The 27,077-nt window shown below is 34.6% G+C and overlaps 1 protein-coding gene across 4 annotated transcripts; it reads right to left on the bottom strand.

Moving 5' to 3' along the window:
• Window positions 1–677: 677 nt before the first annotated feature.
• LOC140797534 (beta-galactosidase 15) lies at window positions 678–26,777 on the bottom strand. 4 transcript variants are annotated; one of them, XR_012110679.1, is made up of 19 exons: window positions 26,498–26,777; window positions 25,345–25,440; window positions 25,133–25,245; window positions 23,666–23,732; window positions 19,540–19,632; window positions 18,441–18,584; window positions 18,140–18,228; window positions 17,183–17,288; window positions 15,393–15,480; window positions 15,187–15,311; window positions 13,894–14,091; window positions 11,646–11,875; window positions 10,515–10,630; window positions 10,278–10,375; window positions 8,002–8,112; window positions 2,898–3,008; window positions 2,017–2,272; window positions 1,154–1,499; window positions 678–1,067 (listed from the first exon to the last, which is right to left on the bottom strand). XR_012110679.1 is itself a non-coding variant. In XM_073151074.1 (19 exons), the coding sequence occupies exons 1-19, from the start codon at window positions 26,711–26,713 to the stop codon at window positions 924–926; spliced, it is 2,700 nt and encodes an 899-aa protein (XP_073007175.1). In that variant the 5' UTR covers window positions 26,714–26,777; the 3' UTR covers window positions 678–923. The 4 variants fall into 4 exon arrangements, 3 of the variants coding, with proteins under 3 accessions (XP_073007175.1, XP_073007176.1, XP_073007177.1); XM_073151074.1 differs by having other exon boundaries at window positions 2,064–2,272; XM_073151075.1 differs by having other exon boundaries at window positions 2,064–2,272; window positions 26,527–26,732.
• Window positions 26,778–27,077: the final 300 nt, after the last annotated feature.

The following is a 27,077-nucleotide window of genomic DNA, read 5'->3' as shown; positions in this document are numbered from 1 at the left end:
ATATTCATACAGCATGAACTCCTTTAACTATCTAAGCGCAATCCCATTAGCCTTCGGCGGCAACTTCTGTTAAATATACTGCCACCCACTTTCTAATGAATTTGTAACCTTCTCTTCTCATGCATTTAACTTGATTGATCTCGCATTTCCGAAAAATTTATTGCAGACACCCTCAGTGGAAACCTTCAGAAGTGTTCAAAGATTTTAACATGAACAGACTGAATGTTGCTTGATATATTACAACCCCAATTAATAGTTATAATAGCATCAAACAACCCGAAATCCACGCACGGGTTAATTTTGATGATCCAATTCTATCATCTTGAAATCCAAAGCTTTCACTTTCAAAGAACAAACTGCAGTTACAAATTAAGCAATGCAATCTCAAGAACACTGAGGGCTTGCCAGTCACACTCGAAATAGATAGTATAAACTAACCTGATTGATATACTTGTACATATATCCCTATTGGAGCCTTCAATTAACTTGTGAGTTTCCACACCACCATAGTTAAGCATTAAATCTTTAACCACCTAGCAGGATAGAAAGTGTCTCTACCACTTAGGTAAGTAGTGAAATATCCAAAAAAAGATTGATGTTTAGGTTAATACTTTGTCCACAAGAAACATTAGGAAGTTTTGTTGAATTATTCACTGTCATCTCTATCCACCAACAAATTTTCTGCAATTTTGAGGCTGTGATATATTTGCATTACTCCACTGTCTGGTGGTTAAAAAAAACACAAGTATGGTGAACAGAAGACGAGTTCCAGCATTTCTTACTCCAGAGTTGGATGGCAATAAGTTCATTTACAATATGGTCGATAGAGGATGGAAATGCCAACCTGCAAATGTTCAGCTTAATGAACATGATTGCTGTGGTAGGACAGGTGCACCCTCCACTAAACTTTTCTATTATCATGACTAGATCACGTTAATAAGCTTCTTGGCATCTAACAACGGTGAGCACTCTGCTTCAACTGCTAAGGTCTTGATGGTGCCACGACATGGATCACCAAATTTTGCATTTGAGACAGCTATCGTGCAATTATTTTTTCCCTCACATGCCTAAGGGAAAGGAAAACTGTAGTCAAGTACAAGTACCAGGAGGACAGGAAAATGTAAAGCAAAACTGGATACATGCTATTCCCTACCTCTGACACAACGGATAATGAACTCGGTGCATGACATTTGCCTTCAGAGAACTTTTGGCAACTTCCAGATGGATTTCCATAGCTTGCAAATGTTACACTCGAAATAATATGCCCATCATCGCAACGTAAGTGCATTTCTGGTGCTATATCATTGATCGAGATATCATTGATAAAATCTGCATTGGACCAGGCAGAGAGAGGAGGATAGTAGGTTTCTGACACTGTCCCGCAGATTGTTTTTGTAGAGTGCACCATCAATGATATCTTCAATGGGTCCCCCCCTGTTTCTTCAAAGATTACAAGCAGGTTGTCTGATTCTTGTAACCACGCTCTTGGAATATGGTACCTGTTATTATAGAACAGTTAAGTTTTTGCAATATATACTTTAGAAGATAGTTTGGCAATATAACCAGAAACTTAAAGATTGTTTGCCATCTACATATGCTCTCTTGGAAAAACATTTGGAATTGATGATGAGCAAGATACCAAGTTAAAACTGTTAGATAACAGTTAGCAAGATTCACATTAATATTTCATTCTGAGGCTAGGAATGGTAAACCATTAGAAATAATGAAGAAAATTTGTTTAAAATTTGTTGTTTTACAGAATCAGAAAACTATTACCCTACGTCATTCAAATGATTCTAGAAAACTTGAGAAGTATGCCTATTGTTCCTATTAATTCTCAATAGCTGCAAAACTTATCACCAATTCACCAGTGAATTGATTTTGAGATCATCCTTGTGCTGTTGAGCTAACAGAACAATATATATTTTTCACTGAAATCTCTCTTCATAATTAAGTTTAGTAAATGTTAAAAGCCTTCAAGATAACCTGCAATAAGATAAGAGGATAAAAATTTGCCTTAATATTTCTACTTCCTCAGATGAATTTCCCTTAACCAAATTTACCAGCTTTGAGTAGGCAGTCCACAATTTGTTGTGCACTTGTTTTCATTATAAGTGCCGGGGTAGTTACAAGATTTGGAGCATCCAGTTTCTGGGGCTACTAATGACCAGTAACGTCCAATTCCATGACCATTCACCCATGCTTGGCCCTTCCCCATGCTGCCCAGATAAAGAGCAACAGGGTCATTACCTTCAGGGGCATCAAAGAGAGTCTGCAAGAAACAACCTAGCCATGAGACAAGTAAGAAACAATTAAATAGAAAATATCTTTCAGAAATGAGTACGAAGATATAAAAAGAAACTTAAGATTGAAGCAAACCTTTGAGAAAGCTGAAAACAAAAGTTTAAATATATAACTATTAGAAGATCAGCTATCATACTAAACCTAGGAGATAGAGAGGTTTCCAGTTTTCAAATGGACTGCATGTATTATTACTATATTTCATCTGAAGCATGTAGCTGTTCCAAAAAGAACACAATAAAAGAGCTTCTAGGAAAGTCTCTGCCTGCTCCCAAAGCACCAGATGAACTAAAAGAAAGCCTGATTCAGATATCATAAGAATAAAATGATGACATAATGCTATCATGTATGTAAATCAAAAGAGATAACGGTATCAGTACATTATTACAAATTACAAAACATGATTATGATATGTCAAACTAGTGAAGTATGTTATATTGTGCATCAATGTAATCTTGATGCGACAATCCCAAATTAATGTAAATAATCAAACAGGTACAAGAGGGAAAAGAAGTTATGCTTAAACTAAACTTAGCAAGCTATTGTTACTCATACAAAATTTATGGCGACCCAGTGCAGCTATATATTTAGCTTACCTTGTACCATGTAAAGGCAGATTGCACATTATCAACCTGCAATTCAGTCCAATCTGCATTTTCCTGTTCCTCTGGATCATATAGCTTAGAAGACTCCCCTTTCAACCCTACCTATATAACGGAAAAGAAGATTATGCACTATCTGATTATTCCAAAAATGTTATTTTAATTAAAAAGGAAATGAAATAATTACTGTGGAAGGGTACATCTGTTACACTAAGCATAATCATTTAGCAGCTAATATATCCGAGACAATAAATTGAGCTCAACATGCTGATTCAATACATCAATTAGCAAAAAGATAGGACTACACTGGTGAAAAGCATGTAAATGTCTCCTGAATACTATTGCATACACTAGAGAGTAGACACAATCTCACCAGTGGATTTCTTATCAATTTGCCCTGACAGTAATTTATGAAGGGTGTGTTCTATATCTGGAACATTCATGATTTCAGATGAAATTCTCTTCGATGTGAAGAACAGATTACCTAAGGAGCAGAAATTTTCTTCAAATGAAATTCTCTTGGATGTGAAGAACAGATTACGTAAGGAGCAGAAATTTTCTTCAAACAAATGAGTTTCTTTTAAGGATGGCCATCACAGTGGGCGCAGGTTTTCAAATTTTAACTTTTATACTATAAAAACTAATTTGGGGCGTACAAATGATAGATGTAGCTTAATTTTGCTAAATCAATTATTTGTAAAGGTCTTTCTAATTTCCACATAGATCAAGAACAGAAAATTACTCTTTAAAATGTAGGAATCAAAAGAAAATTTTTATTTCCCCCAAAATCTTTCCCAAATTTTAAAAAATCTGAAATTAATATGTCAACTTCATTTAAATTGAGTCAAATTAGTATAGAAACATGTTAGATTAACTCCATATAAGTTAATTTTAACCCAAATATTATAATCTTTAGCTAAAATTTCAGCATATTTATATTTCCCAAAATTTTCCCAAATTTCAAAAAATTCAAAATTAATATGCTAAATTCATTCAAATTGAGTCAAAATTGATATAGGTGCATATTAGATTAACTACGTTCAACTATGTTTTGAGTTTAGTTATTAAACTGTTGTCAGTTAATGAATGTATTCAATTATATTATATATTGAATCATATGTCTAGTTGACTGTTACTATATTTTTAATAAAATATGTCATTTACAATATTATCCAAGGATGAAAGACTCTAATATAGGCTTTGATACATATATTCAACCGAAAAACTAAGATTGTCATGCCAAAGACAATAAAAACATCTCTAAATATTCTAAATTTTTTTTTAAAATGTGCCAATGCATGCTAATGGCACATGTAGACAAGTGCCGAGGGCATGCCAAGTAGGGATCGGCGGGCCCATCCTTACTTTCCTTCTTTCTTTTCCTTCTCACAAGAATTAACTCAAAAATTCAAAATTTAAACCTACTTTTTTACATGACAAAGCTTTATCACGGTTAGATTTTACAATGCAAATCTTGAATCATCTTCTGTAGTGAAGGCCCTATGATGATGGAGGTGTTAGAATATAAAATATAAAAATCAAAACGTTCTCTAACAATTTAAGCTCTTATTATAGTTGGTGTGTTAACATGATATCAGAATAAGAGATCACGGGATTAAATCCTATCATGCTTATATTTCCTTAAGATATAAAAGCTCCACCCATTTAAGTCAATTCTACTTCTTGGGCATATCAAATATCTCAAGCACATATGTGAGGGTAGTGGTAGAATATAAAACATAAAAATCATTATTATCTAACAACTTAAGCTTTTAGAACAATTGGTAAGTTAACAAAAAGAGTAAATAGATCTATTTAAAAAATCCATGATTAAAATTTTATTTACTACCCTCTAAAAAGGGCACAAAAATATATCTTGATAAGATATCAGTACTTGAAAGGAAAAAAAAATTAGATTTTGAATAGGAAAGGAGGCTATGATTTAGTATTCCAAGGGAAGCGATTCTCTTCATCTCAACCAAATATTATGAGGTTAAAATCCATCTTTTTGTAATCAAAATTAGCAATTTTTTGCCATTTTAGAAAAGTTTTATTTTGCTTATATCTTTATCATGCAAAACTCGAAATTCTATTATTGTTTGTTCCAGTTTGTTTGGGTCAAGTTAAGGTAGGTGTCTTTGAGTCCACATCGAAAACTTTCCATTTAAAAAAAGTGCACTTTTGTCATAATAGGGTTTTGAGTCTCATATTAGTCTCTCTTTCTATATATATATATATATATATATATATATATATACACGAGGATGGCCGCACCATGCCGATACCCAGTCTCAGCACGGCACGCTTTTGGCACATTTCTAATATAACTTTTAGGGTCTTTATATATGTTTTTATTTTGAATATACGTATTAAAACCTACATCAGATTCTTTAATCTTAGATAATGTTGCAAATAACCTATTTAATAAAACATATAGCAATAGTCAAGTAGATTATGATTCAATATATAATATGATTGAATCCCTTCATTCATTAACAATAGTTCAATAATTAAAATCAAAACCTAGTTGGATGTAGTTAATCTAATATGTCTATATCAATTTGGACCCAATTTGAATGAATTTGACATATTAATATTAAAATTTCTAAAATTTAGGGAAATTTTTTACCAAAATTCAACTCATATTACTCTCTCTCTCTCTCTCTCTCTATATATATATATATATATATATATATGTGTGTGTGTGTGTGTGTGTGTGTGTAAATATATATATACAAGGATGGCCGCACCATGTCGATACCCAGTTGGCATGGCATGTGCGGACCAACATGTCCCTACGTGCCAGAGGCACACCTTTGGCATGCTTCTAATATACTTTTTATGGTCTTTATACATGTTTATATTTTGAATATACGTATTAAAACCTACATCAGAGTCTTTAGTCTTAGATAATGTTGTAAATAACCTATTTTATTAAAGATATAGTAATAGTCAAATAGAAATATGATTCAATACTTAATATGATTGAATATATTCATTTATTAACAATAGTTCAATAATTAAAATCAGAACCTAGTTGAATATAGTTAATCCCTATATCAATTTTGACCTAATTAGAATGAATTTGACATATTAATTTTAAATATTTTAAGATTTGGGGAAAATTGAATTTTCTTTTTTGATTCTTACATTCTAAAGAGTATTTTTCATAAATCTAGCACAAAAATACTAGATCTATGTAGAAAGACCCATACAAATATTTGTACACCCTAAATTAGTTTTAAAGTATAAAGCAAAAAATGAATCGTGCTGAGTGCCGATACTTCGTCTGCACTACCATGATTATGTGTCTGTGTACGTAGTACTGTAGGTCTGTGGTCGATGTAGTTCATTTTATTATCAATAAAATTTCAAGAGATTTTCTCAATTTTCGACTTTTGTGTTTCCTAAAAGTGGATACTTTTGATCTAGTATTTGTTCTCCAATCAACAGATTGAAGTTTATTTTTTCTTCTCCATTCTAATATCATTCTCCAATCAACTAATTGAACTTTGGTTTATCTTCTTCCTTCCGATATCATTCTCGAATCCATTGATTTAAGTTTATTTTTTCTTTTTCCTTCCAGTATTGTTCTCAAATCAACCGATTAAAGTATATTTCATCTTCTTCCTTCTAATATTCCTTCGTGGATCAACGGATTGAAGTTTGCATATCTTTTTTGAGGCTTCCCTCCATCATCTTGGCGGATACTAAGCAATTATCAAGCATCATTCTTAATGTTGAGTTTCACACTCGGGACTTACATTATTGTTCTCTTCACTAATAAGAATTAAGATTTCATTTCATACAACTAAGTTTATCCCACCAAAAGATCTCTTTATATACAAGGATCATGGAAGGTGGGAGTTAGAACTAATGAAAGTTAATTCCACAAGCTTCTAGTACTCCAATCTTGCAACACAGTATAGCATGAATATCAACGTGGCTTTGCTGAAAATGCTCTTGAACATTTTGACATAGCATTCATTTCAATTTCCATTAATCCTATTCATTGGAAATCATGATGCAAGAACATGGTCAATGACCAAATAATAGGAAGCCTGAGTAGCCAAAGCCAACAATGAATTTAAATGAAATATGTGAAAGAAGAAAATTAGCAACAGTAAAGTCTCATATCACAATTAACTAGGACCAGCTACATGTTTTGGTCATTCAGGGGCAATGTCCCTCCATTTAACTAGGAATGATTAACCCATGCTAGTACTGACAGTCTTTCACCTGTCTCTTCTCCCAACAGATGGTCTTTAATTGAACCGAGTCTATGCTCATTAAATGTTACTAGGTGGTCTCCATGGAGGCAAAACCAACTTACAAATTTCTCCTTATTCACCCTCAATTTCGACCGGTATTAACTTGCTACAGGTGCACTCCTTTCTACACTTCTTTAACAAGTTTTCTTCTAGCTGACTTACCTCTATTTGAGTTACCTTTTCACAACAAATCTTAGTTGGTCTAAAAGCCATCTAGTAAAAATCTCTCGAAACCCTAAGCCCTAAACTCTAAAGCCCTAAACTCTAAAGCCCTAAAATTTAAAACCCTAAACCGGAGGAGGACAACATTCTCTTCTAGCTGACTTGTCTCTGATTGAATACCTTTTTACAACAAAGGTTAGTCAGTCTAAAAGCCATCTAGCATAAATCTCTTTATATGAAGAGCTGAAACAGAAGCAGTTTTCCAATTTCTCCATCCCTACTTTGGCTTAGTAATATTAGTTCAATCTCTCTTTCTATACATATATGACCACTAGAGAGCATTTTCTTTACTTTGTAGCATAGCTTAGGTGAGAGATACATTCCTATACTCTCAGCATAAACCTGCTTGATTCTAAGCACCTTAGTATCCCAATACTTTCATGTAAAGTTGTATTTAAGTGCTTATCACCCATTTTCTTGTATTACAACATATCATCAGCCAAGAACAAGATGGACATCATGGGTAATATGCTACATTATGAACATCAGAAAAGACACTAAAAACATCCAGTTTCACCACGTTCTGACAGAAATTTTGGAAATAAACCTTTTAAAGCAAAATAACAGGTATTAATTACTCACAAGTTTTATGGTTTAAAATATACCTGATATGTCCACAGAGAATCAGAGAGGTCAATCTCCCCATCTTTAAGGCCAGTCAGCTTTATTTGACCTCTAAATCCAGCTCCATCCTTCTCAAGGAAAGCACCATAGTTCTACGAGGGAGAGAGAGTAGAAAGATTATTTTAGCTTCCTCAAAGATCATAAAACTTCTAAAGGGACTAGAAAGTATCACAGAGCTGGAAGCTTTTCTACCATACGCCACATAAAACAAAGTTTAAATTAACATATTCTCATCAAATAGCATACATATCAATAGAGGCCTTTGATACAAAAGATTAATTATGTGACTATACCTCCGTCATCTATTGTGCAAATATTCTAACAAAGTAAAATAATCAAAAATTCTTTTTTTTACAAATAAATAATCAGAAATTCTATATACGATGGATATCAACTACAAGTAGGACACTGTTAAAAGTTTGGAAATGATTTTGGAAGAAAATTTTACTGAATGATCCTAGGTATCAGTCAGTTAGTCAAAGTCTGAACATAGAATTGTAGCACATTTTAGGAGATACGGATACCACTTGCACCCAATTCCTTTCTGTTGATAATAAGAGAAACAAAAATTGCAAGTTTGAGCAGAAAATCTATAGCATGTTTTCGAAAGTATCATTTTCCCTTCAACCTGATTCAGTTGCAGAATCTGAATATAGCATAGAACATTTCGCAGCTTCGAGTGCATGGAAGTCAAATTATGGCAATTATGTTTTTACATGCATTTCTATAAGCAGGTATTTGAAATTATATTACATTTCTAGATGCAGGACTTTTCTAATATTTATAAGTACATTACACTAGGAAGTTCATCACACCTACACAATAACTTACAATGACTAATATAATCAAAGAGGCCAATCATTTCATACATGGGCAGCTATAGTTGTAAGCAAAAAAAAAAGCAGCTAGCACACTGGTGCACTTGGAATTGGACAGAAAAACAAAATCCTCTTTATTTCTATTTGTGTATATATTTGCAAATAGTCTCCTCTTTCGAACAGATTATTTGCAGAAATAAATTGCACTTTATTCATTTCAGAAGGAGGATGCTTATAAGAAGGCAATGCTTGACAAATATGCTTGTAAATGAGGTGCTAAATTATATGATCTGTAGATTTAGACATGCCATATATAATAAATTAGAGAGTAATCTGAATGTTGCTGATATAGTATCCAAGGGGAAAGTTCAACTAGAATCCTAAAATCATATAGCTTCTAGCTTGGTATGGAGCTTGCTTTCCTAAACGTCTTCATCAATAAACCTTTTAGTGATGAGAGACAGCTCTTCCCACCCAAGGATCTTCCTTTGCAAAGCTTAATAGTTGCCACATGGCTTTATAAGATTAAGGTTCCCTGGGGAAACGAAATATCCTAGAGTAGGAGAATGAAGAAAAGCATTTTCCAACATGATCCATAAACGGAGTCCAAAGATTGAATGAGGCATCAATTGAAGATGACCTTCGTATAAAAGAAAAATGTACCTAACTAAAGGGCTAAAGGAGGAAGGAGATGCCAGTGTCATTAAGTAAATCAAGATATAAGTAAACCCAACGATGGTCATGCTGGCCGCTGGCCGCTCGCCGTCGACCAGCCAATGCCACTCCCCGCCGACTTCATCGTCGTCATTCGCTAACTGCTGTCTTGTCACCCCCAAGCTAGAGCCGCCAATCGCACGCTACGGATCCGCAACTTAAGTTTTATTTCACCCAATCCAACCCGACCAGCCACTCCTTCCTCTTCAATCTAATAGGGCATCCTGTGGTGTGCGATTGGCAGCTCGAGCTCGGGGTTGACGAGACAGTGGTTGGCGAACAACGACTATGAGGTCAATGGGGAGCAGCGACGGCTAGTCGACGGCTAATGGCGAGCGGCGAAGGGTGAAGGTGAGTAGTCTCCCTCATCTTTTCGGCGAGCGACGGCCAACAAGTGTCGTGGCAAGCAGCGAAGAGTGAAGGTGAGTAGTCTCCCTCATCTTTTCGGCGAGCAACGGTCAGCAAGTGCCGTGACACGTGCCTATGGCACGGGCATCCATGAGTAGAACCAAAAAATCTATATTTGAAGGGAAAAAGTGGATCTGAATTAAGTTCCAGCATATTGCTTACTTCTTTTTTAGCCTACTATTAGCCCTTTCCCTTAAATACAAATTCTTTTATGGATCTTCAGGATGGCAAGTATATGTGTAACTCAAGAGAAATTCATGTTTGTACAGAGAAAAATACATTAAAGGGAATTTTAATTTGAACCAAACTTAGAATACCTGCAAGCCCACAGTCTCCGATAATAAAGCCAGTTCATTATATCCCTGAACCAATTGGACAGGCTGCTCCACTGGGACCCATTTACCAACTTTACTACCTTCAGTTTAACAAATAATATCGTAAGAGGCAATGGAAAAAACTAGAAATATGACAAGCAACATTATAAGCCTAATTGCAGTACACAGCATTTTTAAATAAAAGTAGCAGATTGGAAGGTAGCATGCCATATGTTGTACCTGAAAGGTCACCATTTACGAAAACGCGAGCCACATCACGTGTTTTGTTAATTGTTAGCAGTGGAAGGGCACCTTTTCCTTCCCAAAATGCGATATCCTCATCAGAAATATCAATGCTGAATTGAATCCAGAGTTAGGTGGCTATCAGTCAATACTCAATGAGAACATCTACTGGTGGGAATAATATATGCAGTGAACAATAAGAGAGAATTTTAATAGTGTGATCCTTCATATCAACATCAACATTCTATATATGTATGTGCTAATAGTACGAAATTTTGACTTGCATGACAAATGAGATAACAGATGGATATTGCTACAGGTTGAGAAGGTATACTACTTATGTCACCTTGGAAAACAATCTCGACCTAATACTTGTGTATACTGAGGCAGTCACAATCGAGGAAAGATTTCTCATAACAAAATGTGTCCATGAGAATTGCAGGTGGCCCAATTCAAAGAATGTTACCTGCCACTCAAGAAGTAGTTGTACCTCAAAAAGATGTTCCAACCAATTTTTCTTAAGAGCTCTAAATCAGTCATTATGACTAGAAGGAGCATCATTTTCATATTATGGAACTTCTGTGTTAGATCTTCAAGTTCAGTTGATCAGGCAGCTAATGAAGAAAGTAGTAACAGAAAGAGGGATATTGTTTATTTTTCGCGAGCCTCTCTTCTCTCCTTGTTAATACAAAAGGTCTTAACCCGACTTGTATACAATCAAAGATGGCTTAAGTAGCTGCCAGACATCGATCTTTCTTTACTAACAATTGCAAATATATTCAACCTATGAAGATGAAAAAGGACTGAGCTACAACTGTCAATGATCATGCAAATAGGGCTTCAGGTAAGGAACCAAAGGCTTTAAATGCCAAAGAATGAAAATTTTATCACATTAGAAATAGTATGGGCTAATTGAGTGGCACACATTTACATAACAATGTTTGGTAATAAACATTTGTCAGCATTTATCTAGGATCTGGAGAATGCAGCAGGATAGAACAAGAGCTGGAAAGGGGAGCCTATTTTTGAGATCTGAGTGTCTCATGTCAAACATATGTATGTTAAAGTAATTTGCAAGACAATTCCTTTTCCTAGCTGGCATAGAAGAGAAACTAGATAATGATTTACCTGGTAATATACCACAAATAGTCAGAAGTGTCCTTTGTCACATTTAAATGCTCTAATATGCCTTGAGCTGTAAAGCTATTATCAGCCCAAGTACCAACTGGCTCTCTGAGAGTCAACCAAGTATTTAGATGGAACTTTTTCTCATGTAGTAGTAAATGACCAGGTTCTGATGCATTTGAAAAACTGGGGGATCCAGATTCTACTGTTTTTATTGAAACCTGCGCCCCAACCTAGCAAGAGAAGAACATGGAGTAAAGGCATTCAAGAGAAAGATATAGAATAAATGTGTAGTTGATATTTATACTTATGAAGAACCATTTGTCCAATATTTAGCAATGACAGAAAGTCTCAAAGAAATGCTACCCTAGTGTCATATATTACAAGTAGTGCCACATCAGTATAATTGCACACATTATATAACTCTTTTACAAAAAGATAATGGCAGATATAACAACTAATAGTTTCTAGTCTATCTAATTAACTTTAATTCTATGATCTAATGATCTCACATATAATACTGATGAAATATCTGACAACTTGATGAGAGTGGTTCAATTCCGTGATATTTCTAATTAGCAACCTTGGTGAAAACCAAGTATTTTTAATCCCTTAAGGTTCAGACAATCTCCTGCTTTCACTTTATATGACAAGAGCAGATCCGGCTAGGGCACTCAATGAGGAGAGAGGAGAGCGATGGCTTCGCACGACGCTCTCCAACATTACTCATCTCCTCTGGCCAGTTTGCAGCGACAGGCCACTATTAGGAGGTGAGAGCCTGAGAGGCGGGGTGTCATGTGTACTCCTTGTGCCATGTGCCGGTACTGCACTGGCACGGGCACGACAATCCTTGTTTTGTACCATATTGAGCTTTCAAGATTCAAAATAATGTTCATTTAAGTATTCTCTTAGCAGACCCCAAATAATTGGATACTAAAGGCTTGTTTAAAGAAGAAATGTATAGAATTTCTTATTAAAGAAGGAGAATTTCAATCTCCACAAAATCTCATGAATAAACTTTCTTTATTTTCTATTCTATTAGATAAGACAACTCTCCAAGAGACTCTTCAGATTGGATCGAGGCAACTCCAATATTGTTTTGCACGAAGGATTGGATAATTATGATTATTTCTTTCAAATAGATAGTATATTATAGATCACTGTTATTGATGAGACTATGACAGAAAGCATGAACCCTTGAATCAACGAAGAGTGTGACACTAAGGAAATGACAAGAAAGTTTTCACATCGGTGTCCCAAAAGAGACAGAATATGAGGGCATGCTGGTCATATTGGCTGGCTGTGTGTGCTAGCATGATTGAACATTACAAGTCCTAGAATCAAGTTGTCGTAACTCCTATAGACTCATATCAATTGTCGATCATGGATTGCCATGCCGACCAGCATGCTCTCTGCGATTCCAACAGCAAGATAAAAAAATACAAGGTCGGCAAGGCATGCTGTGCCAGCATTGACCAACACACCCATGCTAACAGCAAGGAAATATTGCTGTCAATATGGCATGGGTTGATTACAGTCTGCAGAAGATGCCTTCATGTTTTCAACCTATCAGATGGGTATTCAAAATGGGGCTTAAATGCGGATATGAGATCAATTAGCGTTGACAGGTTATACCATGGTCTAGATTATCCAATCCAATGGCAGCTCAAATTCAGTTTTATGTATGATAGATATGGATTTCAATCCCATATTCTATTTGCTAATTGGTATAACATGTTGAGTAGGTCCAATAGGAGCTCATTTGACAGCGTGAATCCCATATGCATATTTGACAGAACTAGTGAAATGTAACTCTGATTAAGCAGAAAGTGACATATTATAGAATATAGATCACCATGTCACTTGTAACTTTATCTAGCGACATGCTAAAAAAACATAAGAAAATTAAGTAATTAACTCAACTCTAAATGAGAATGACAAGCTTTCCTTCAAAAAAAAGTCAAAACCATGTATCTTTCGATAGTTCAATAATCCTAAAATGTTATTGGTATTTTGTAAAAAGTAAGTCCAGATTTAATCTTTATATCTTGCATTGGGTATTTTTATTGGATTAATTTTCTTTTCATTTTATTTCAAATTCATGATTATTATCCAATTTGCTTTTCTTAGATTACCTTCGAATTTGGCATGCATAGAAGTAATAGAACTCTTGAAATGGTTGAACTCTGATTCAGAAAAAAGTTTGTACATTCAAAGAAATGCTATATAAAAAAATTACACTTAATTTTACCTTGGCAGTGTTAAAAGCGACATTTCTACAATCTGGTAATATGCTCACAGACCATGGTGGTAGATTATAAACTTTGCCAAATATTGCGACTGAAACTGATTTATGTTCATCTATGTTCGCAAGAAATGCTGAGCAAATGCTCACATTATCTGGAAGGCTTTTACTTGTATCTACCTTGTGACTAGCATATATATGTGCCTGCACGCAATGAAAAGGTAAGCAACTACAGATAGATTAATCAAAGAATAGTTAAAAATATTTTAAAACAGTGAAAATAGCAGACATTCTTTTTTTCGGTACTATATAATTACAAATAGCAAGTGAAGCAAATTGTAACTATCATAAATAGTCTGCTAGGATGGCTGGGTAATTCTTATCCTACTGCCAAGTGCCAAAAGGGAGGGAGAACAATAAATCAGACTGACCGAAGAGGAATAAAGGCAAAAAGGACTGAAAGAAAAGGAGGATTTCTTGATTTCACCAACCAAAGAACAGGAAGAGAACAACTAATCTTTCCAGTCTGTTCTGGTATTAGAAACAAAGTGAACACTTTCCTAAACAACCTAATACTAGATTGAAAACTAATAAGAAATTGTTTGCAGTGACAAGTTAGCTTCTGAAATAATAAACTGAAAGATCCCAAAATTAAGCTGTCGCATATTGCACGTTTCAAATGTAATGAATAAATAAAGTTGGACTAAGAAAGATGATAAAATTAACTCCGAAAATCAAACATGCAATATGCAAACCATCTGGCCATATGCCTGGTCATCAGAGCCCATTCAGAAACCTAAAGGGATTGTACTTGTTCATATTAGTCAAAACTTTCTTCTTGTCAGGAAACATTAAGAAATAAATAATAACAGTAGATATATCTCTGCAAAAATCTACCAATTGATATGGACAGGCCACCATCTACAAGACTACGAGCACCATAATTTGCCATGGTTGATCACTTGATATAGATAACCTGATAAATGTTTTTTCAATGGCATGATTATCAAGATGTACAAAAATATGACCACACAAGTGATTGCAGTGACTGAATAAGATGAAACTATGGATTTAACTTTCCTTTCCTTCCCGATGTATGTATATATATATATATATGACCTTATTGTCAGACTATTCTGACTAACTATTCAAGAGAATAATTTTGACAGATCACGCATCGATCTAGAAAGGAATAAAGAAGCCAAATCACAGAGTATAAATGTCAATTTGTAACCATTAATTAGCAAGAACAGCACAGCAGCTAGAGAAAAAAAAGATATGCAGATATCCATTGCTAACCTCTTGCATTGGTCCCAATTTTACATATTGTGGTCCATCATCAACAACAGTAAGAGCTGGCTCACATAGTTTTATAGCTGCATGTAAATCCTTTAAATGCCCCCACTTAGGCTGTGATAAGAGACCTGATAGACAAGTGATATTAAATGCTTTTAGATTAGCTACTAGAAAGGTATATGCATGTTCAAATTGAAGATTTTACATACCATATTCATCAATAGGGGCATCATAATCATAACTAGTTATCTGGTATGGACCTCCAGAAGTTCGGCCAAAATTTGTTCCACCAAAAAACTGCATCATTTGAAATAATTGTGCATTATTTATAATATGCAAGTTCTTTAAAATGGATTGTCCAACATATGCAAGACACAAAAGAAAAAGATTTTAGAATGGAGACAAGAAGTTTAATCCAACGATGGCAGTGTCGGCGGCACGTGTACTGATGCATCGTGACAGCATAAAAATTGGAAAAAAAAAATAAGGCGGAGAGAGTTTTGGGAGAGGGAGAGAAAGAGAGAGGGGGCCTATTCCCGTCGAAAGCCTTTGCCGTCATTGTCGTCATCACCACACTGTGGTGCCCTAGCCTTGGTGGAGAAGATGAATGAACCATAGCAGATCATAGACTATAATGATTCAAGTGGATTAAAGTTAGGATCCACTTAGGGTGTATCTAACTTAGGAAACGATCCGCTTAAGCTGAGCATCTTCCTCCTCTTGCTCGACACCATTACCATTACCACCTTCTCAATTCCCTTCACCATCATCTCCTCCACCTGTCTGCCGGCTAGAAACACCTCCTCCAACCACCCTTCAGGCCTTCATCATTAACTGCCTTTCGGTGCTATGAGGCAAGAGGAGGGGTGCCATCCTGCCACGTGCCAATACTGCTCCCGCAGGGCAAGTGTTTCTCCAAGTTGTGAAAATATTGTCGACAAGGTGAAGTGGATATATAGCCCAACCATTTTTCCGAAAAAATTCAAGTTTATCCAGCACGGCAAGATTTGATATATAGCCCAACTTTTTTTCTGAAAAAAATTAAGCAAACGTAAAATGGAGTTCATTTGATTCCTAAGTTGTTGATGAGGTAATGTACTAAACTGGTTCAGCAATATTCACTGGGGCTATATATACCAGTGTTTATGCAAGTTCCACTTAAATATAAAGTTGAAGTCTTCTTCAAGGTAAAAAAAATAAACGATTATAAAGACTTGTTCTGATAGTTGAGCTTCCAAGTGTAGGCCAATTTAATGATCTTCAAATTTCTAAAGGAGCCTATCTGTTGGTTTAACTGCTTTACAGAAGAAATTAAGAATCAGATATCTTCCTGGCTATTTATGCAACTATGCAAGCCAAAACAAGAGTGCAACATGAGACTTCTAAACACGACTCTAGCTTCAAACTTGTGCAAATAATATTAGTAATAAAACACGATAGGGGAATGTGTTGATAAACATGCTGCTTGCACCAGTTGATGCTTTCACATTAAACACTAGTATATTGAGGAACTTGAGAAGCATGAGATGTTATTTCTCAAATATACTTTGTTAAAGTTATGATATATATTGTATACCTAATAACTTAAACTTTTAGATCAATTGGTTATCTAACAAGGTATAAAAGCAAGTTTTTTCTGGAGGCTATGGGTTCAAATCTCATCATCCTGCTTTATTCCCTAATTTCTAGTAACTATTTCAGTGCGATATGATAGGCCGCACATATCATCTATCCACATGCCGAATTAGGTGCTACACGTGAAGGGATGTGTTAAAAGCGTGATATACATTATTAGTCCATTAGTTAACAGCTTCAGCTTTTCGGTAAACTGGTTATCTACACACAGTTAATCCAAACACTGAACTGACAAACCATACAAGTCATCCTACACACATCTAAAAATTTTCTCCAAAGCACAAAAACCTCATAGAATTATATGTTGTAGTAGAAACAATGAAAAATTACAATAAGTAATTCTTAACTTGGAGAGCCATATTACCATGTAATAATTGTGAAAGCATCCTCCACGTTGAAAGAAACGAGCAACAGCAAATGCATTATCTCTTACAGGTCTATGAGGCAGCCTTCCACCCCAAGAGGCAAACCTTTAAAAGAGAATTTGGCACTATGTTAAGTTTGTTCAAATAAAACATGCTATGCTCCAATAGGAGCAATTGCACTATTGCATATATCAAATGAGATAACAAATGTCTATCCATCTGAACTTGTGACACATTGCATACAGAATAAGTTCAACACTAACACTTTTACACTTGTTAAGAAAGCAGAGAGATAACTTATTGAAATGATCCAGTATCCAACAAATAGAAGAAACAATCTTAACTTTGTATCCTTTTTGACGTAATTTGCATGGCATGACTGAAGCCTGGAGGATTATTAGAATTGCAAGTAATTCACAAAGTTAACTTTAGAAGTACTATATTCTGCAAATTTCTACACATTATTTATTAAAAGAGTGAAAAAATAGTTCCTTCTAGAAGTTTTTGTACGATATCTTTAAGGAGACATGATAAGACATTGACTGGACAAAGAAGGGTCCCAGAACCAGAGGGAGTGCCAATGATCGGCAATATCTTACTTCTTATGATACCCTACTTCATAAGGATTGGTAGTTAATTTATAGTTCCATTTTTAGCTAGTGTTGAAATATGAAATATATAAAAAAAAAACTGTTGTTCTTTAATAGCTTTTAGAGAAAATGATTAGTTCACATGGTATCAGGGCAGAGGTTTTGTGTTCAAATCCCGTCAGGCTTATTTGTCATTTAAAATATAAAGACTACACCTATTAGAAATTTTAAATCAAGTCCACTTCTTGAGCTTATTAAAATGTCTCAAGTCCCAAAGTGAGGGTGAAGTGTTAAAATTTAAAATATATAAAAACACTGTTACACAGATTGGGACACCGTGCACCAATATGCAAAGTATCAACATACCATCCATTCCAATCCTCTGTCCAAAGTATTGGCTTCTTATAAGAGTTCGGCTTAAAACCATCACAATAGAATGCATTGCAGGAATCAATCTGTCAGAAATAAGAAAAAGAGAAGTTAGCTATTTCACATATCTAGTTGGTCATAAACAAACTATAGAATAAACCAAGCAAACAATAGAGAAAGAAAAGTCAAGCTTGGTTACGTTCTGAATTGTAATACTGAGTAGGATACTAATGAATGGGGAAAGAGAGAAATCCTATCCAAAGCAGAAAAGGGGAAACGGTAGCGAAAAGACACTTACCATAGTTTCGGGAGCATCAGTTTGTCTGCACATGATCCAGGGTACACCAGCACCGAGCCCAAGTGCCATCTGAGCAGCCCACTGGACATATGATTTACCACTTTGACCATACCGGCCTTCTATATTTCCATATTCATTCTCAATCTGCCGAATATGATTCCAGTTAATACCAAATTTGCATTACTTCTCCAAGCATACCCAAAGAACACAAAGAAAAGATGTGGCTTGTTCACGATTTGTCCTCAGATATGTTCTTATCACTTTAAGACAATTATGCATTGTTCAGATTCAGTGTGTTTAAGAGGTTCAGTTGGTTCGACTTTGGAGAAAAAATTTAGGAGATAAGGAAACTTCAACTATCTCCAGCAGTTTTTGACCAATATGAAGTAACACACACACACCCCTTTTATGATAACACTATCTTGGAAGGCAGCTATTTAGCCTGGAACAGTTTGTAGAAAGTCCTAGTCAAGAGTCAAGACCTGCTAGAAGAATATAACCATCACTAGGGCTAATGTTTATCAAGATACATGATCAAAGTGTGTTGGTTTAGGTCATCTTCTACGAGGAGAAGAAATGGGAAATGCATGCAACGATATAAAGGTTCATATAGATGATAGATCAATGAAAATGACATGTGTCACCTCGTGTCCAAAATCCCAATAAGAAGTAGTTTGCTTTGCCATTATAAGCTGGATCAAGTTGATCCCACACATATGTACACCAAGTTTACAAAAAAGGAGGGGCTAAATAGCAGAAATAGTATTGTTAGCTCCTTGAAGTAGTACATTTGAACTTTGAAGTATGCGTGCATGACTTGTAGCTCCTTGATATTATTAGATTGGGAAAAATCCAAACTATTAGTCAATTGCATACTATGCGCCATCATTTGAATGATCAAATATTAGAACTTTGAGCATGTATAAAGGAAAATATGGTTTGTAATTTTCATATAAAATCCTTGGTTACTTTATCCTACAATTTTAGAGTAGAATATATCCTTGTCAAGAAAAGGAACTAACAGCTATAGCTTTCTTTCATAAATTAATCAATGAACAATGAAATTATAGCTCAAGTGTTAAGCAAACAGTCATGCAACCTGCGCTAGTATGATTGGACCACCTTGCCATGAAAAAAGCATTTCCTCTTTCATCATATCTACAATCTTTCTTACAAACCTTTGCATCTCATCCTGCAAAATTTTGATATATCGTTAGAAGCCCAAACTGCAATCCTGAGGATACTAATAGATCTAGAGTTTTGCAATTTACTACAGCATTCTTAACATAAGAACCTTTGGTTAAAAAATTGTTCTTATAATTACTAAGAAAAGAAATAACCTAGGAGCAAAAGAACAAGCATTTTGAAAACTCATTTCTCGAACTATTGAATAGAGAAAACCTTCGAGCATTTGAAGTTTACTAGAGAGGAAGACAAGGAAAAAAAGACACTAAAATATTGATCCACTTATAAGTATTAATACTTTCTGAATAACTGAAATTTCAAACACTGGCCAGAAGGTCACTACTATTTGTCATGTAAAAGATTTTCTGCAAGAATAATTTCAAGATGTACAACAAGAGCATACCATAAAATATGCCCTCACAGCATCCAAATAACAATAATTAGATAAAAATTTAGGCCAAGTAAAAGATTACAGAAATTCACACAGAACAAGCAATGGTACTTAGCTAAGGCCTCGTGTACCTTGAGATTAAAAGAAAATCTAGAATAGCTATTCTAGATACTTATCCCTAAAATTGTACCTCTAGTTTTAAGTAGGGTATTTTAATGTTTAGTTATAATCTAGAATAGCGGTGTAATAGTTACATTTTATGTGACATAAAGTTAAAGTAAGTACAAATAAGAAGTGAAAGTTGACTAAAATACCTTTAATTTGACATATAAATTTAAATTAAAGTATTCTCATTTATTATAGGTATGTAATGCATAGTTATAGGCATGAATGGCTGTGTTGGTAATGGCATGGCACTTGGCACGGGGTGTGCCAATGGCACACCCCCATAAAGATCGGCTCGAGTGCGTGCCAACCAGCACATGTGTCGTACTGAGTCGCGTCGATCTGGCACGGCTGTGGTGCCGTCAGCACGCCCGTGTGAAGGTCATTGTGCCATGTGAAGCCATTTTTTTTTATTTCTTATTTTTATTAATTATTATCAGATCAACTGATTAGTTAATCATTTAGAATGCTTAGATAAAATTAATGACAATGAGACTAAAAATGACAATGATGATAGTAATGGTGATGGTGATGATGATAATAACAACTCAGTCTAATGGCAGTGATAATAAAGATAAGACATACGTTCCTGTTATACAATCTTTTCAAAGATGTATTATTTTTACAAAAGACTTACGTCTGTAGGTAGCAGAACATTAGGAGAGGTACACCCACAGAATAATATGAGTTCATTATAATTACCATCATATTAATCACACCTACCATAGTCAGAACATCCTTATTATACTCTATATTAATAATTTGCATATGCTTATGGTGTATCTGTGCATATCTGGTACTATTCATTCCTGTGCATGTTCAATATCTATATTATATCATAGGGGAATTATAAAATTTCTATTTGTATGAAAAATATGTGAGACATTACAACGAGCAATACTATTAATGAATGAATTTTAAAGAATATCGATAGTATTTAATGCAACATTCTCGTATTATTCTTGTGCCAGCAAATGAAGTCTTTGATTCTCCTCATCATTTTACGTTTAACTAGATATTAATTTTAATTATTAAATAATTATCGATTAATATTATGAATTCAATTATATTATAGAGTGTTCAATCATTAATATTAGTTTTAATAAATATCTTTAATCATAGTATGTGTTGAATAATATTTATATTTAATTGTTGCTTTATCTTGAAGAATAATAATAACCCTACCATCAACTAGTTCATTTTTATTAATTAATTTCATAGTAATAGAAATACATGTTCTACCGAGATAGAATTTGTAACTTGCTATCCTCTTGCCTAGCAAGCAAAGATCTACCTCTCATCCTACTCACATTAGACCTAGTACTTAGGTAGTTTAGCTAATACTAGATCAAAAAATATTAAACAGTGATGTGGGCGGGGGTTTCTGAGGAATACAAATAACCTCCGATTTTTTTCTAAAATAGGTCATTTACAAAAATAATCTAAAATAAAGTATTATAATGTAGGTTTTGTTTTAATACATATATTTAAACCAAAAACTAAAAATTAATATATCAAAGATCTAAAAATATTTTTAAATATCCTAAAAAGTTTATTAAAAATATTACAAATGCATGTCAGTGGCACGTAAGGGAGTGCCACTAGCACGATGGGGCGTGGCAAGGCGTGTTGTACTGATGGTGGCACAGCAAGGCACGTGTCATTGGCACGGTCATTGTTGCTTATAGGTATGCATTGCTTAATTATAGGTATGTAATGCAAACTTGTAAGTACGCAATGAGATATATGGATGGTAGGAGAGAAGAGATAGGTGAAAAAATTGAGCGGAAAAATTAGGCATTAAAATTGAGTAGAAACTTTTGGTTTGAACTTTGTAAAATGAGATAAGTGGGTACTTAGTCAAATCAAGAGTAAAATTATAAATGAGCTTATGTGTGGAACAAGGTTCCAAAACTCGGTATCGAGATCAGGATCAACCGTTAGAAAAAATAATATATATCGGCTATATCGATCGTATCGCTGTCTGGTATCGAGTCGACTATTTTTTATTACATAAAATTTTAAATATTATTTAAAATGCAGAAAAATTTCTAAAAAGTTATAAAAAATATCAAAAAAATAAGAAATAAAAATTAGTCACACATGATCTTTAAAAACTAAAGAAAAAACTCACTCAAAACAATAATGAATTTCAACTTAAATTAGATAATTTTTTATACTCGTAAATTATTATTGCAGAACAACATGAAAAGAGAGATATCTCTTTACTATTGTTCTATAACAGTAAGAAAAGCAAAGTTAAAAAGTAGGTGAGAAGGAAAAAATGAGAAAAAAACTCATCCAAGTTTACTAAAGTGTGGACTCACTAGAGGGGCCCACCAGATCGGCCGCCAAATAAAGTCAGTAAAGTGTGAGAGTGAGAGGAGAGTGTGTGTGAGAGATAGAGAGTAACTAAAAGCTTGAAAAGAAAGCAGTTGACGACATCAATTATTAATATCTGCTAAATAAAAATACATTTTAGATTCAACTTAAATCTTTAAAAAATTAATTTCAGCCGATATTGTTGTTTTCAGCCAAATTTGGCCGATACGGTCGAAATTGGTCGAAACCGGTCTGATCAGGATTAGTTATAGCCGATCCCGATTTGGATCGACCGATTTTGGGATCCATGATGATAACTGTTAGTTACAATGTTGTTTTAATGACTAAAACTTATTTGATATGTTCATATATCTCCAGTCTATAGTTTATGCCTTTATGGTTGTTTGGTGATTATGACTCACATTGATTTTAAATATACTTATTGCTTCTCTGTACTATGTTTTTGGTAATTAACATTTTGTTAGTAGTAATTATCTACATATTAAAATTTTGAGAAACATTGGCTTGGTAAGTTAGGTGATCATATGAATATAAAGTATTATTCTATTCATGGATTAGATTTTAGGTGATAATATAAGTTGGTTATCTCCGCTCATTTATATGTTAGACCACCACGTACTTCATTATGCACAACCTCGCATATTTTAATTTTATGTACCATTATAAAATCTCATTGCATCAGTTGCAACTATTGGAGGGTTGGATAATTCACGCAGGAGATGCTGATACAATGGTTAACTAGAGAGAAAATGGATGTCATCAGAAACGGGGTTCTTATAGTGTAATACTAATATGTGGAATAAAAAAGTATCCAGATTGATCCTTACCGTGTACAATGATACAACAGTTCCCACAATTTCAGGTTGACAGTTGTTTTATACAACAATCTACAAAACTATAATAGTCACTATTATTAGACAACGATGTTTTCCTTTTTCCTTTTCTTTACTAAGATAAAAAAGACCATCAGTTTGAGTTACATTAGTAAGCTTCTTTACTTTAGCAGTACTCATATCCGAGCATACTGGAATGTTGAGTAATTACATAGTTATTGACAACAGTCTAATTCAGCATGCAATAAGAAAGATGGCAATATAGAAGAAGGACGATCACAAAACCATTCACTAGCATCTTATTGTACCTTGAATGGTTCATTGTCAGTTCGAAATTCCACATCAGGAATATCACGTAACCAAACTGGGAAACCCCTATAAAAAGTACATGCAAATAGTTCAGATTGTGACTGTATGGTAATACTATTCAGATCATCTCCACTAAAGGATCACAGTAAACAAATGAGATATTAAGCATGGACCTGCCTATACACAAGATAGCATAGTTCCATAAAGATCTAAAACTATTGCAGGATTTGAGAAGAGAATAAACAGAAAAGAGAAAAAGAAAAAACAAATGGTCACCATCGTTAAGTAAGAATGCTGAGTCACTCGTAAATATGAATCAAGTAAGTGCATGAGTCTAATAAAATAAGTGCAAGTTATCAAGACATAGTTACAGTAACTTTCCGCTAGCCTATCTCCTGATATCTATTAACAAAAAAATTCCTTCATCAATAATTCTTTCCATTTCCTCTTTCTGTTACATGTACTATGGCAGCAAATGATCTTCCTGAAGACAGTTACGTAGAAGATGAACTTCCATCGATCTAACAACTGGGCATCTAAAACAGTATAAAAAAAACATGATGCAAGCAAGTAAGTAATCTTGCATAAATCATTGGCTACTCATACATTAAACTTTTTCCTAAATACTTCTTATCAGACATAAATTACCCTGATTATTTGAAAATGATTTTTGTCATCAATTTGCCTAATAATTGGTGAGATTCACTATATTTTTTCTTTCAAGTTCTATTCAAAGATGAAACTCACAACTGTAAGACTTTTGGATTCCAATAATCCAACCCTTCCATATGCATAATCATATATTTTCTTCTGTTATAAAATCATGTAAAAGTTCTTGGACAATCAATGAAAGAATGGGCAGAGTAGATGGAGTGGGGAGGGGAAGGGAGGGAGAGAGGTGAAGTGAGGGAGGATAAGCCACATATAGAAAATATATAGAAGACATATGTTTACAGAATTTCTAGCTGCTCTAGATTATAGTAGGAACAAAGAAATTCAGCATTGCCTTCAACCAGTGATAACTTGATGAAATAAACATTCAACTAATAAACCAATACAAGACCTTTGATCCAAACGTATATGCACAAGAATACTGACAAACTGGACAGCATCAAACTGTCATGGACTTCCATGAAGCAAGAGCATAGAAAATTCACCCAGGCCAGTCCTAAACAGAGATGCATCAAATTCGCTATCTCAAGAGTTGTGGCACGAGGGCCTGCCACAATCTTATCAGCAAGAGAAGTGCCAAATAGTCCCTAAAATCGAAAGAACAGATGTCCTAAAAAAACTGAAAAAACCAAACAATTGTGATAAGATAGGCAAAGTATCAAACAAAATGGTTACCTAAATCCCCGTTAATATGCTTAATAACTAGACATGAAACTACAATATAAACCAAAATATCATTATAATATTTTGATAGACAAGATGTAAGAAAAAATTAAAAGAATGAAAGGACAGACCCAAAATTCCACTCTGCACAAACATAGGGACCAATACGAAGATGAAGATATAGCCCTTCCATAGCGACCAACTTTGCAAATTTCACAAGATCATATCTTCCTTCAAAATAGTACTGGATAGAAAGTATCAAATGTTAGGAACAAAAAAAAAGATGGTGGAAAAAAATAAAAGTTAAAACCTCTAACAAGGCATCCAAAGACATGTACGCTACCTGACCTCTGATTGGCTCATGCCCATTCCAAAAGACATATGTTTGTATCACTTCAGCGCCACCCTCCTTGCTCTTTGCAATTAGACCTGGCCACATCTGACAGAATAGGAATACAACAACATCAACAATGCCTTTAGTCCAAACAATTCGGGCATACTTGCAATTTATACAAGAAAAAGGCGACTTTAATGACATTGAGAATGAAAGTTGTCAAATATTTAGTGACTTTTAACCATTGTTTTATTTTTATGTGCCGGGTGATGTCATTTGTGCTGTTCATCACATACCATACTGGAAAGATGCCATACAAAAACTGTCATGGCTGGCCTTACATCGAAACGAACCATGTCAATAGACCAGATGGACACCCTATTAGGATGGCAATTGAGATCTTGTTTGTAACTAGATAATAAAAGCGCAAGCTTGAAAAGTATATCATAGACAGGAAAGGAAGCAGAGGCCAGAGCAACAAATTGAATAAAAATTCTATATGTCTATTGATTACAGATCACCTAATAAGTTAACATCGCATTTTGTTTCTTTTTTTCCCTTTCAACATATCAGTGAAAGATCCGTAGCAGCATAGAAAAAAATCTTACCATTCGACTTGGAAGACGAAGTAAGAATAGTCGAAGAACTAACTTCCACCAGAAAGAAAAAAAAAGAAGAAAAACTCAATATATTTGCCGCGTCTTCAGAAAGTTGGCCAATGCATTTGCACTCTCCATGATACTGAGGATGATCTCGACGAATTCATTGCTTCAATTAAATAATAAATATTCCAATGGGGACCTTCCTTCCTCTCTAATGCTAACGTTAAAAATGCTTCTTTTCATCTGAAAGATCGCCATGAAAGTGCGATTGTACCATTTTGTCAGGAAAATGGAAGTTATAATCATATCACTGGTGATCCTAAGATGGAGTATCAATAGCATAGAACGTTCATCAATGTTGTTATATGTAGTTCTCCTTCCCGTGAAGCAAATTTTTCTGGGATAAACCATAGTGCGAATTCATGTCGGAGAGAAGAAAATTTTAGGTAAAATATGCAGAAAATACATCTGTGATGAAAAGAAGCACACGAAATCCCCATAATTTATCAGAGAATTCTCGAATGTTATGAACAAAAACTGGAATTGGGTCTGATCCATACATCTGGAGTGGCTCGAGGGTAGTGAATACCAGCGGAGATTAGCATCCGACGTTTCCCGCCGATGAGGAGCGCCCTATGGTCGTAGCTCACGTTGAACGGCTCGAAGAACCCCGCGGAGGCCGCCGCCAGTTGCAGCGAAACGGCGAAGGCGACGGCGACGGCAATGGTGGAAAGCCGAAAACCTTGCCGGAACCAAAGATAATCCCTTCTATCCATCTTGTCTTCCTCTCTCTTCGTCGCCTTCGGTGATCGGAAGCGAGATAAAAATAGATATCCCCAGAGCTCGAAAACAAAAGTGAAAGGGACAGTGTTTTGTAAGAGAAATATATATTTCACACCCTGAATTTCATGCTTTTACGCTCCACACCTTACATGATTTTTCGAAAACTCCACTTCTAATGGAATTAATCTTAATATAAATAAAGTCTGAATAAGAGGCTCAAAATGTAAAAACGTTTTTTTTTTAAAAAAAAGGTAACTACGAACGCTAGAATTATGAAACAAAATAGGGTGCGAAATGTAATTTTTTTAAACAGAGCTTTTTGCATAAGAATCCTCTATTTAGTTTGTGATTTTACTA

Source organism: Typha latifolia, chromosome 11, assembly GCF_019914945.1.
Source record: "Typha latifolia isolate L0001 chromosome 11, TyphaL0001v2, whole genome shotgun sequence".
Lineage (NCBI taxonomy): Eukaryota > Viridiplantae > Streptophyta > Magnoliopsida > Poales > Typhaceae > Typha > Typha latifolia.
Note: the sequence above shows the minus strand (reverse complement) of the source record. Positions and strands in the feature narration are given on the sequence as shown.